Source organism: Scyliorhinus torazame, chromosome 3 (assembly GCF_047496885.1).
Source record: "Scyliorhinus torazame isolate Kashiwa2021f chromosome 3, sScyTor2.1, whole genome shotgun sequence".
NCBI classification, from domain to species: Eukaryota; Metazoa; Chordata; class Chondrichthyes; order Carcharhiniformes; family Scyliorhinidae; genus Scyliorhinus; species Scyliorhinus torazame.
In genome coordinates, this window is record NC_092709.1 from 303,211,952 (window position 1) to 303,224,987 (window position 13,036).

Sequence of the window (13,036 nt, forward strand, 5' to 3'; positions counted from 1 at the left end):
CGATGTAGTCACGGACCAAGGGACGATCGAAGGGGGTGACGGCCGGCTTGCGGCAGCTGCAGACGCAGGTGGAGGAGTCCATCCACGTGCAGGAGCTGGGAGTGGTACCGGTCATACGTGCCACCCAGGCCAAAACCGCGGTGGCGTCCGCTGTGGAGACAATGGGGGTGACGGTGTCAGACATGGGGAGCAGTATGCAAGGCCTGGGGCTTTCCGTGCAGGCGGCGTCTGTGGCCCAGGACATGGCTGCTCTTTCACAGGAAGCCATGAGCCAGAGCCAGCAGCAGATCGCAGAGGCGCTCAATGCCGTGGTCCAGTCTCAACAGGCAGTGGCCCAGTCTCAGCAGACCATCGCTGAGGGCATCAGCGCCATCGCCCAGGTGCTGGCCGGCGTCGCCCAGACACAGATGGGGATGGCCAACTCCCTGAGCTCCATGGCTGCAAACTTGCAGACCCTTGTTGATACCAGGGCGGGCATCCAGGACTGGCAGCGCCAGGTGTCGGGGGGGGGGGGGGGGCGTCGGGTGCTCGGTCCGTTCGCATCCCCGACCCATGTAGAGGCCCGGGGGCCATCGGGCACCCCGAGGGTGGAGGAGATACTGGGGCCCCTTCCGGGTCCCCCTGTAGGGGAGGTCCCGGAACACCGCGACATCTCGGACTCCCCCCCTTCCATCCCAGGTGCATCTGGTGGGCAACGGGCAGGACAGGCTGGCAGCTCGCCATCCCAGTCGCCCGGGCCGCAGCCTGGCCCATCTAGGCCAGGACGCCCCAGGAAACGGCCGCCAAAGGGTCCCTATTCACAGGGCAGGAATCACAGGAGTTCGCCTCCAGTTCTGCTGTACCGTCTGGGGAACCACCTAGACATAGTCATAGGGCCCGTAAGGCCAAACAATTAGACTCTGAGTAAGTTGGCACGGGTGCAGGGCACAGATTAGTTATAGGGGGCCAGGGCACGTGTATGAACTGTTTGTTATTAAAATCACTTTCACACCTACAGAAGCTACCTTTGTGCTCTGTCCGATGCGTGCGGGGGTGGGGTGTGAGGTGAGCGCCAGTGTGTGTGTGAGGGGTGATAGAACGTTGGCCTCAGGTGAATGTGCCCCCCCCCACCACCCCCCCCCCCGCCCTCCGAGTTGCCCTCACCATCCCCCCGGGCAGACGATGGGACCGTGCGCTGCAGTGTCACAGCCGCATGCAGGGATGGTCCGGGTGGATGGTGGTACTGTGGCCATGGGTCAGACATAGTCCAACAATGTGGAGCCCAGAGCTCATCGCAGAGCGGGTTGTCATCATCTTCCATGGCCTGCAATACGGCGACCGTGTGAGCCCGGCCCGTTGTGCCGCAGGTGAATGTGCAATGGAGGGGTGGTCTGCATGTGGGTGGGGTGAGGGTGGTTGGTGGTTGGTGGGTGGGTGGGTGGGGTGAGGGTGGTTGGTGTTGGGTGGGTGGGGTGAGGATGGTTGGTGTTGGGTGGGGGGTGAGGATGGTTGGCGTGTGGGTGGGTGGGGCGAGGGTGGTTGGTGGTGGGTGGGTGGGGTGAAGATGGTAGGCTGGTGCCGTGGTGAGCAGTCTGTGCCCATACTCGGCGATTCCCATGCCCCCCCAGCCCGTGAACCGGGCGGCTATCAGCCTGTCCCGTGCCCGCTGGCCCAGCCGGTAACGGTGGGCAGCCTCCCGTCCATGGCCAGCCCGTCTGTTCTAACCATTGCCCCATCCTCCTCACCTGGGGAGGTCTGCGCCTCGTCTTGCTGCTCCTCCCCTTCCCCCTCCTCTGCCTGCAGCACATCGCCCTCTGCTGGGCTATGTTGTGCAGGACGCAGCACACCACAACGATCCACTGACCCTATCTGACGGGTACTGGAGGGCCCCACCAGAGTGGTCCAGGCACCTGAAACGCATCTTTAGCAGCCCATAGCACCTCTCTATCACACCCCTGGTCGCTGCATGGGCATCGTTGTAGGCGACCTCTACGTCAGTCTGTGGCCTCCGTATAGTGGTCATCAGCCATGACCGCAACGGGTAACCCCTGTCACCCAGCAACCAGCCCCTCAGCCGGGGGGGGGGGGGGGGGGGGGGCGTCCCTCGAACATGGTGGGGATGTAGGATTGCGCCAATACGAATGAGTCATGTACACAGCCCGGGTACGGCGTGCAGACGTGCAGGATCAACATGCGGTGGTCGCAGACCACCTGAATGTTCATGGAATAGGTCCCCTTCCTATTCGTGAACACGCCCTGTTATCCGCAGGTGGCCGCACGGCGACGTGCATCCCATCGATCGCGCCCTGGACCATGGGCATCCCAGCCTCCGCAGCGAAGCCCGCTGCCCGGGGATCCTGGCTGGCCCGGTCCATAGGGAACTGGATGTAGCGATCCGCAATGGCATATCGAGTGCCTGTCACTGCACGGATGCACCGGTGCACCGATGCCTGCGAGATGTCGGACAGGTCCCCACTCGGCGCCTGGAATGACCCCGTGGCATAAAAGTTCAGGGCCACCATAACCTTGCCGGCCACGGGGAGAGGGTGTCCTCCGCCAGTGCCACGCGGTGCCAGGTGTGCCATCAGGTGGCAGATATGGGCGACGGTTTCCTGGCTCATCCGGAATCCCCTCCTGCATGCCTGGTCCGTGTGGTCCTGGTACGACGAGCGGGTCCGATACACACATGGCCTCATCGGGCGTCTCCGTCGCCGTGACACCACCACCTCCTCCTCCTCCTCTCCTTGTCCTCTTGTGCGGGCGGCCCTCCAGCCTGGGCGGCTGCCACCTGCCTCCCTGCGGCACGCTCCTCTGCGGCAGCCTCCGCCGCCTCCGTGGCACGCTCCTGCTCCTGCTCCCCACGGCGGCCAACATCGCTGGGTGATCATCAAACATAACGGCCTGCAAGGGGGGGGGGGAATAGACGACATGTCATCATTACCTGTACCACCCTCCACCCCCCCACCCCCTCACTCCACAACCCCCTCACTCCACCCCCCCTACTCCACCCCCCCCCCTCCACCCCCCCACTCCACGCACCCCTCACTCCACCCCCCCACTCAACACCCCCCTACTCCACCCCCCACTCCACCCCCCCACTCCACCCCCCCACCCCCTCACTCCACAACCCCCTCACTCCACCCCCCCTACTCCACCCCCCCCCCTCCACCCCCCCACTCCACGCACCCCTCACTCCACCCCCCCACTCAACACCCCCCTACTCCACCCCCCACTCCACCCCCCCACTCCACCCCCCCACCCCCTCACTCCACAACCCCCTCACTCCACCCCCCCTACTCCACCCCCCCATTCCACGCCCCCCTCACTCCACCCCCCCACTCAACACCCCTCCTACTCCACCCCCCCACTCCACCCCCCACTCCACCCCCGCCAACTCCACACCCCCCTCACTCCACCCCCCCACTCCACCCCCCCACTCCACCCCCCCACTCCACCCCCCCACTCCACCCCCCCACCACCCCCCCCACTCCACACCCCTCCCACTCCACCCCCCCACACCACACACCCCCACTCCACACCCCTCCCACTCCACCCCCCCACACCACCCCACTCCACACCCCCCTCACTCCACCCCCCCGCACTCCACCCCCCCCACTCCACCCCCCCTCACACCACCCCCCCCCCCCACTCCACACCCCCCATCTCCACCCCCCGCACTCCACCCCCCCTCACACCACACCCCCCCACTCCACACCCCCCTCACTCCACACCCCCCTCACTCCACCCCCCGCACTCCACCCCCCCTCACACCACACCCCCCCACTCCACACCCCCCCCACTCCACACCCCCCTCACTCCACCCCCCGCACTCCACACATCCCCCCACACCACACCCCTCCCACTCCATCCCCCCCCCCCCACACCACTCCCCACCAACTGCGGCCGCGCCGTCACTTCTCCTGCAGCCACCCCACACCGACCCCCACCTCCGCGCTGGCCGGCGTCAACCATCACAACTGGTTGACGTCGTTAAATAGGTGGTTTCATTTACGCTGACGTGACCCGTGGTCAGGTTGGCGGGACTTCGGCCCATCCGGGAGAATTCGTGCAGTCCCGGGGCCCATGGCGTCGCGCCGGTTCTCGCCATTCTCCGAGGCGGGCGGCGCGATGCGCGTCAGCATGATTTTTTGGGGGGCCGGAGAATTCGGCAGCCGGCGGGGGCGGGATTCATGCCGTCCCCTGCCGATTCTCCGACCTGGCGGGGGGTTCACGCCACTCCTTCGCGCCGGTAGGGCCCGCCCTGCCGGGTAGGGGAGAATCCCGCCCCACAACTATGCACACTATTCTTAAGTTTGATATAATCAAGGGTCCAGGTGAGTTTAATATAGTTCCTCCACTTTTGAGTTCTAATCCTCTAGAAATTAACCGCAATGGTTTGCTTGTAATTTTTATGCCTGTGTTGCTATTGATGAATTGTGAAATTGTATCCTAGATCCCTTAGTGCCTCTACCCCATTTAGAAGACTATTTTACAAAGGGTACATCTCCTACCAAAGTACACTACTTCACAGCTACCTGTACTGAAATGAATTCACCATTTACATTCCCGTTCTGCAACATTGTTAACCTTGTCTCTTCTTCCTCAGCATTAACTGTAACTCTCAATTTGGCTTTGTCCATACATTTTGATAAGTACTTACAATTCCTGAGCCCCAATTATTGATGTAAATGGTTAGCTTCAAATTTGACCCTGTTGAACCCCACAACCCACATGCCCCTGGTCTGTGATGGTGAACTGGCGGCCTCTGCTCCGTTTTCGGCTCTTTAGCCAGCTTGCTAAACATCTGACTCCATATTCTCTGACCTTCGTCATGAGTTGATCACAGCTTGTACACCAAGAGTCCCCTCCCACATTAACAACCTATAAAATCATGAATGACGTACGTACTGACTAATATTCTTCCCCTCTTTTGGACCAGGGTTCCAGCACAGGGACATTTCTCCCCCGACAGGTAAACCTGTGTGGAATGACCCCAGGAAAAAAGATGAACAGTGGAGCAACAGTCTCAGGAAGTACAAAGTGATCCTAAATCACAGATCCATGGAGTCTGCAGTCAGCAGGAAAGCCCCATTTGCTGGTGAGTACTGACGGACGCATCGTCACTCGTGCCATGGCAGTAGAAAGGTGACAGGCAAGCCATGCTGCTGGCCTGCCTTGGTCTGCTTTAAAAGCCAGCTCTTTAGCCCTGTGCTAAACCAGCCCCTGGTTGGTTGTGGGAGGTTGTGGGAGACTGTGGGAGGAAACCGGAGCACCCGAAGGAAACCCACGCAGACACAGGGAGAAAATGCAAACTCCACACACTCACCCAAGGCTGGAATTGAACCTGGGTCCCTGGTGCTGTGAGGCAGCAGTGCTAACCACTGTGCCAGCCTGACACAGCAAACAAAGCTAATTCCTCCTTTGAGATAGCCTTCTTTTGACAATCAAGCGGCTTTTAAAAGTAATGGGGTGTGAAATTAAATACAAAAACAAGTACGAAGGGATGAAAGCAGGCAGACTACTCCAGTGAAACCACAGAGGCTCGCAAACATCAGTGGGGATGCGAAATGTAATGTAAGCAATAAGTACGGCACGGTGGCCGAGTGGTTAGCACTGCTGCCTCACAGCGCCAGGGACCCGATTTCAATTCCAGCCTTGGGCGACTTGAGTTTGCACTTTCTCCCCGTGTCTGCGTGGGTTTCCTCCGGGTGCTCCGGTTTCCTCCCACAGTCCAAAGATGTGCAGGTTAGGTGGATTGGCCATGGTAAATTGCCCCCTAAGTGTCCAAAAGATTAGGTTACAGGGATAGGGGGGATCTCTTTTGCAGGGTTAGTGCAGACTTGATGGGCCGAATGGCTTCCTTCCACACTGCAGAGATTCTGTGTGATATAAAGGAATAAAAGCAGGCATACTGCAACATTGAAACCACAGAGCCTATTGAAACTTCAAGAGGAATGAAATGGTAATAAAACAACCAAGTACAAAGGGGTAAAAGCAGGCATACTGCAACATTGAAACTTCAATGGGAGTGAAATGCCTCTTCAAGAAACAAGCTGCAGAATGACTCTGTCTTGAGAGAGGATATTAGGACAGACAGGCTGCAGATGTGCTTTGCCCCGTTATAGGATGTTAAACATGAAAGAAATCAAGCTTCAAGATTTCACAGACCCAAAGCGACCCCCATCCCAGGGCAGTCCCATGACCTGGCCCCCTCTAGCCCGAGCCCGTCCAAACCTCAACTACCATGAAGGATACCCCCACCACCCCTGCCACCACAGCATCTGTCCAGTGCCTGCTGTGCCCTTGATCTCGCTGGAGGTAAGTGGAGACGGTCCTCGTCTCGTTGTTTCCCTTTGGAGCCCATGGTGACTGGTCCCCAGTTTTAAAGACCAGTAGTGATTCACGCTCAAGTGACTTTTTCGGGCCTCTCCCGTAAATCCCCCGACACAGCGGGATTTGAACCAAGTGCAACGTGGCCAGAGAATCACCCCATGGTCTTCTTTACCAGAAACCATATTGCACATTGTGATGAATGGTTACTGTGTTATTGTACCCTGATCATCATGTAAGGTGATGTCCCCTTTAAGACTGAGCTGGGAACCCTGGGAGACTCCGCCACCGGCTCCGCCCACCAGGGAGTCCTGTAGATGGCAGCCAGTAAGCACCTGTCTTGGTATCAGGCTAGTTCTCAGCTTATTAAAGCCTTCTTTACCGTTCTACACTCTTGTGTCGTTATTGATGGTACTGCAATTTAATAAGCAGACTACGTTAGGATGGACGCAGGGCTCAAGCGGAGAAGCTCAACCTGGAAGCACGGACACCGGAGGCCAAATACATTTTTAAGTACTGGCTCCGCTGCTTCGAGGCCTACCTGGACTCCTCGGAGACTCCCGCCCTAGGGCCACGCAAGCTGCGCCTACTCCACGCCTGGGTGAGTCACCGAATCTCCGCCACAATCGAGAAGGCGACTACTTATGACGAGGCGGTCGAGATCCTACGCAAGCGGTTCGTCAAACCCATAAACGAGGTACATGCCCGGCATCTGCTCTCTACCTGCCGGCAGCGCTCAGGGGAAACGCTAGACGAATTTGTGGAAAAGTTCACCGCGCTCGCCAGGAACTGCAACCTTTAGGATGTGATGGGGGAAGTCCATATGAACCTGCACATCCAAGACGCTTTCGTGTCCGGCATCCGTTTGTCTAAGATCCGGCAGCGACTCCTCGAAAATGGAGCAAAAGACCTCCAGGACACCGTAACGCTCGCCACCTCGCTGCACGTGGCCCGCCACAATCTAAGCACGTAGCCCGCGGACCCTGCGAGCCCCCTCTGACTTCCCCAGACTCAGCCGTGCTATTTCTGTGGGCAGGGCCAGCACCCACGTCCATGCTGCCCAGCCCGCTCCGCCACCTGCAGCGACTGCGGGAAGAAGGGGCATTTCGCGAGGGTTTGCCTGGCCAGGCCCAAGGCCCAGAAACAAAAAGATCATCAGGCCCGAAAATCAGGCTCACAGGCCGGCTGGCCTCGCAACGCGGCTGCACACCGACCGGACACCCCCCCCCATCTGACGTGTCATCTGCCTCGTGCGAATCATGGGGGTGGCCATCTTGGCAGCGACCATCGTCACGACCCGACATGTGCGACCGACGGCGGCGGCTATTTTGTGAATCTGACTCGGCTGAGGACTCGGACTGGGAGCGATCACCCTCGAACAAACGCGGCCAAAGCACCTGCAGAATTCCATGGTGTAGATCCAGGTCAACGGGCGCGACACTCCCTGCCTCTTCGACTCCAGGAGCACGGAGAGCTTTATCCACCCAGAAACGGTAAGGCGCTGCTCCTTGTGCACCCGTCCCGTGTCCCAAACCATAGCCCTCGCATCTGCGTCCCACTCGGTCCAAATCAAGGGGCATTGCATTGCGGACCTCTCGATCCAGGGCGCTGAATACGCTCATTTCAAACTTTATATCCTCCCTCACCTCTGCGCCCCCCTGCTGCTCGGGCTGGATTTCCAATGCAGCCACCGAAGTCTGACACTGAAGTTCGGCGGACCCTTGCCCCCCCTCATGGTATGCAGCCTTGCGACACTGAAAGTCGCACCCCCCCCTCTCTATTCGCGAACCTCACCCCCGACTGTATGCCCGTCGCCACCAGGAGCCGGCAGTACAGTGCCCAAGCTGTGACTTTTATCAAGTCAGAGGTCCAGCGTTTACTGGGAGAGGGGGTCATCAAGCCTAGCAACAGCCCCTGGAAAGCACAAGTGGTGGTGGTACGGTCCGGGGAAAAGAAACGGATGGTCGTGGACTATAGCCAGACCATAAACCGCTTCACGCCGCTCGATGCGTACCCCCTTCCTCGCACAGCAGAAATGGTCAATCGGATCGCCCAATACCGGGTATTTCCACTGTCGATCTCAAATCCACCTACCACCAGCTCCCTATCCAACCGAAAGACCGCCCCTATACTGCTTTCGAAGCATCCAGCTGGCTCTTCCACTTCCTCAGGGTCCCCTTCGGCGTCACAAATGGGGTCTCCGTCTTCCAGAGGGCGATGGCCCAAATGGTGGATCAGTACGGCTTGCGGGCTACATACCCGTACTTGGACAATGTCACCATCTGCGGCCATGGTCAGCAGGACCATGACGTGAACCTTGAAAAGTTCCTCCAGACCGCCCGAGCCCTCAACCTGACCCACAACAAAGAAAAATGCGTTTTCCACACAACCCGACTAGCCATCCTCGGCTACATCATGGAAAATGGGGTCCTAGGTCCCAACCCCGACTGCATGCGCCTCCTTAAGGAACTTCCCCTCCCCCGTAGCCTCAAGGCCCTCAAACGGTGCTTGGGGCTTTTCTCCTATTATGCCCAGTGGGTCCCCAAATATGTGGACAAAGTCCGCCTACTCATGAAGACCACGGCATTTCCCCTGACGGCTGAGGCCCGGTCGGCCTTCAGCCATATCAAGGCCGACATCATCAAGGCCGCTCTGCACGCGGTGGACGAAACCATCTCTTTTCAGGTAGAGAGCGATGGGTCAGACATCGCCCTGGCTGCTACCCTCAACCAGGCAGGCAGGCCAGTAGCTTTCTTCTCCCGGACTCTCACCGCCTCCGAGATTCAGCACTTTGCAGCCGAAAAGGAGGCACAAGCCATTGTGGAGGCCGTGCGGCACTGGAGGCACTACCGAGCCGGCAGGAGGTTCACCCTCGTCACTGACCAATGGTCAGTAGCCTTCAAGCTTGATAACGCACAATGGGGCAACAATAAAAATGATAAAATCTTGAGTTGGAGGATCGAACGCTCCACCTACACGTACGATATCAAGTATCGTCCAGGGGAGGTCAACAAGCCCCCAGATGCCCAGTCCCGCGGCACGTGCGCCAATGCGCAGGAGGATCGCCTGCGGGCCATCCACAATGACCTCTGTCACCCCAGGGTTACCCTGCTCGCCCACTTTATCAAGTCCCGCAACCTACCTTACTCCATCAAGGACTTCAAGGTCATGACCAGGGCTTGCCAGGTCTGCACGGAGTGCAAACTGCACTTCTACCGGCCAGACAAGGCTCGCCTTGTAAAGGCCTCGGGGCCCTTTGAGCAACTAAGCGTGGACTTCAAAGGTCCCCTCCCGTCCACCAACCACAATACCTACTTCCTAACGGTGATCGACGAGTTCTCCCGCTTCCCATTCGCCGTTCCCTGTCCCGACATGACCTCGGCCACCGTGATTAAGGCACTGCACAGCATCTTCACCCTGTTTTGTTTCCCCGCTTATATCCACAGCGACCGGAGTACATCATTCATGAGCAATGAGCTGCGTCAGTCTCTGCTCAGCAAGGGCTTCGCCTCGAGCAGAACGACCAGTTTTTACCCACGGGGAAACGGGCAGGTGGAGAAGGAGAACGCGACAGTTTGGAAGGCTGTCCTCCTGGCCCTATGGTCGAGAAGTCTCCCAAGCACCCGCGGGCAGGAGGTCCTACCCTATGCCCTACACTCCATTAGGTCGGTCCTCTGCACGGCCACGAATGAGACCCCTCACAACCGATTGTTTGTCTTCCCCAGGAAGTCCACCTCCGGGGTCTCACTTCCACCTTGGCCGATGACTCCGGGACCTGTTCTTTTCCAGAGGCACGCGAGGAGCCATAAAACGGACCCCCTGATTGAGTGGATCCGACGACTCCATGCTAACCCCCGATACGCCTACGTCGAGCACCCCGACGGCAGGCAACACACGGTTTCCCTCCGGGATCTGGCACCCGCTGGCTCCCCCACTACAGACGCCTTCCCCTCTCACGGTTTCCCTGCGGGACCTGGCACCCACTGATGCCCCCCTCCCCCAGTTCCCCTCTCCGTCGGTGGACACCGACCGCGCACGCCCCCTAGTGTCCCCCCCTCCACACTCCCCACCAGCACCCTACCCCCAGCCCCAGCTATCCGCCCCGCGCCCCGACCCCCTACCCCGACCCGGACCAAAGCTCCGACCATCCGTGCTCCCGGATGTACCCTCACCTAAGACGTCCGTGTCCGCCGCACCACCGCCCAAGCGGAGAAGCTCGACGAGGAAGATCAGGCCGCCTAAATAAATAGACTTGTGGTTCCACTTCACCCCCGCCGGACTTTGCGTTTTTTTTAAAAACAGGGGGTGAATGTGATGAATAGTTACTGTGTTACTGTACCCTTATCATCATGTAAGGTGATGTTCCCTTTAAGACCAGGCTTGGAACCCTGGGGGACTCCGCTTCCGGGTCCGCCCACCAGGGAGTCGTATATAAGGGGCCGCCCTGTAGGCGGCACCCAGCAAGCACCCGTCTCGGCATCAGGCTAGTTCTCAGCTTCTTAAAGCCTTTTTTACCGTTCTACTCTCTTGCGTTGTTATTGAGGGTACTACACACATCACTGATAACCCTTTTTTTTGTCAAAGTCTGGCTTACAGACTGGACCTTCTAAAAACATTTCTATACCTGACGTCAGGTTTTTAGTTTACCAATTCTGTCTCATTGCCCATTTTGAATATCGGTACTTGGGTTTTTGAATGTCAGTACAACATGACCAATCCACAGAATGAGCATGGACTCCACAGAGCAACATGATAATTGAGCAAGAGGCCCCATAGAACAGGCCCAGCATCCTTGGATGAATACCATCTGACAAACAGTTTGACTAGGGGTAGGATTCTCCATTTGGGGGACATTATTGTCATAATACCCACTCATGTATATAATGAGATGCAGACAGGCAGTGATTGACACACAGGATGACCAATGAACACACACGACACAGAACAACCAATAACCAGACAGGACACCACCACTATAAAGCCCACAGGGCATTAAGAGTCTCTCTCTCTCACAGGACACAGCTACTGAGAAAGTTAGAGTGCACAAGCCAGTGAGCACCATCTCCATGTGGTAGAGAGCTAGTCTGGTCAAGCCAGTAGGAGGTTATCAGTTAGATTAATAGAGTGTCAACCCACAACAGATTATGTACAGCAATCAACAAGTTCAATAAAACAGTGTTGGACCATCTCCTGTGTCGGAAGCCTGTTTCTAGTTTCACTGCATCCAGTTGCAGTCAACGTTGAACCAACTCACATAACACACCAGTTATCCCACCAGAAATGAATCACCACTGATCTGTGATCTGGGAGCACAAATCCTGAGGCAAATTCCGATCCCTCGGCATGCAGAATTATGCATAGCGGGGATAATCAGGCCGCCATTTTGAGCGGGCGGCCCAACAGAGAGGTCCGGTGGCTGGCCCCCTCTCCTGCTGTAACGCAATTCCACCCCACACCCCTGTCATGATATTCAAACACACACATCATGATAGATAGACCAACAGACCAATTAGCACACATAACACGACAGCCAATCACAGACAAGAGCAGACACAGTATAAGACAAGAAACACGACACCTGGTGGCCAGTCCATCTGGAGACAAGGACAAGGACAGGACCTGATTAACAAGACACTCACACTGTCACCACGTGCTGAGTACCAAGACAGATCTGTAAATAACAAGTTGGAATAAAACTGCGTTGTACCAATCGCAACCGTGTTGGTTCATCTGTACCTCAGAGCACCCAACACCACAACCCCTACCATGGGATTTTCTGGGTCACCCTGGTGCCAATCCCGATTTTTGCCTGACGCTGGATTCTCCGCTGCATCGGGAACTGCGCGACCGGCGGCAGGCGGCAGGGAATCCAGCCCCAGATCTGGGATCATTTATTTTTCCAGAATTTAATTAGCTTTTGCTTTCTCATTTACAACTTTAGTGCATTGCAATAACGATAACTGAAATTTAAGTGGTAAAAGAGCACAACCCACAGGGCTGAGGACTGATGCAAAGTAACTATTTCAAACCTCTGGCATGTTTTGTGAGTGTACTTGAATTTGCTCAGAGGAATTCTTCATCAGCCCTATTGACCTTCTGATCCCTAACCCAGGTTCCAGCAGTGAAAAGACACACAATACAGGACAGTTCCTTCACTTCAGAATGTCTTGTACATCATGATCAGTAAAACTTAAATCATTGCTGTTTTGCATTTCCACTGAGCACTATTTTTAGCATAGTCGTTAAGATGTTGGTGTTAAATTGTTAAGTGTGCTCTTTTACCAGTGGTTCATTTTAAGTAGGTTAATAACTTCATGAAAATAGCACCCATAGGAATTTCACGTAAGAATGTTGACCAGAGTCTCAAATAGAGCACGCAGGGTAATAACAATTGCTCTGTTTTACAGCACGGACTCGGGACACTGGGTGCAGATACAAGGATGACCGGATGGGCAATTTCCCTCCATACAACACTCTCAATGACCCACATCTCTTTGGTTACTATACCAAGAAGTTTGGAGTCCAGCTGCAGCCGCGCTGTCCTTCTGTAAGCAGCCTCTGACAATTTGTTGTTCGAGATAATCAGAGGGTAGCAATTAGCAACACGTTAGTCGGGTCTCATAAACTGCAACAGGTTAGGTTGGCAATATGAGTAGAATCGCTGTCAGAAAAGGCAATCCTGGTGGAAGGCGGGCGCCACAGGGCGGCAACCAGTGGCCTGGATGAT

At 56.8% G+C, this 13,036-nt stretch overlaps 1 protein-coding gene across 1 annotated transcript in view; it reads left to right on the forward strand.

Annotated features, from left to right (window-relative positions):
• The window catches only part of loxhd1a (lipoxygenase homology PLAT domains 1a), a 332,608-nt gene that overhangs the window by 17,678 nt on the left and 301,894 nt on the right, over positions 1-13,036 (forward strand). The window contains exons 3-4 of the mRNA XM_072497474.1: positions 4,919-5,077; positions 12,717-12,856. Of these exons, the coding sequence (XP_072353575.1) occupies positions 4,919-5,077; positions 12,717-12,856 (299 nt within the window). The remainder of the gene's footprint in view (positions 1-4,918; positions 5,078-12,716; positions 12,857-13,036) is intronic.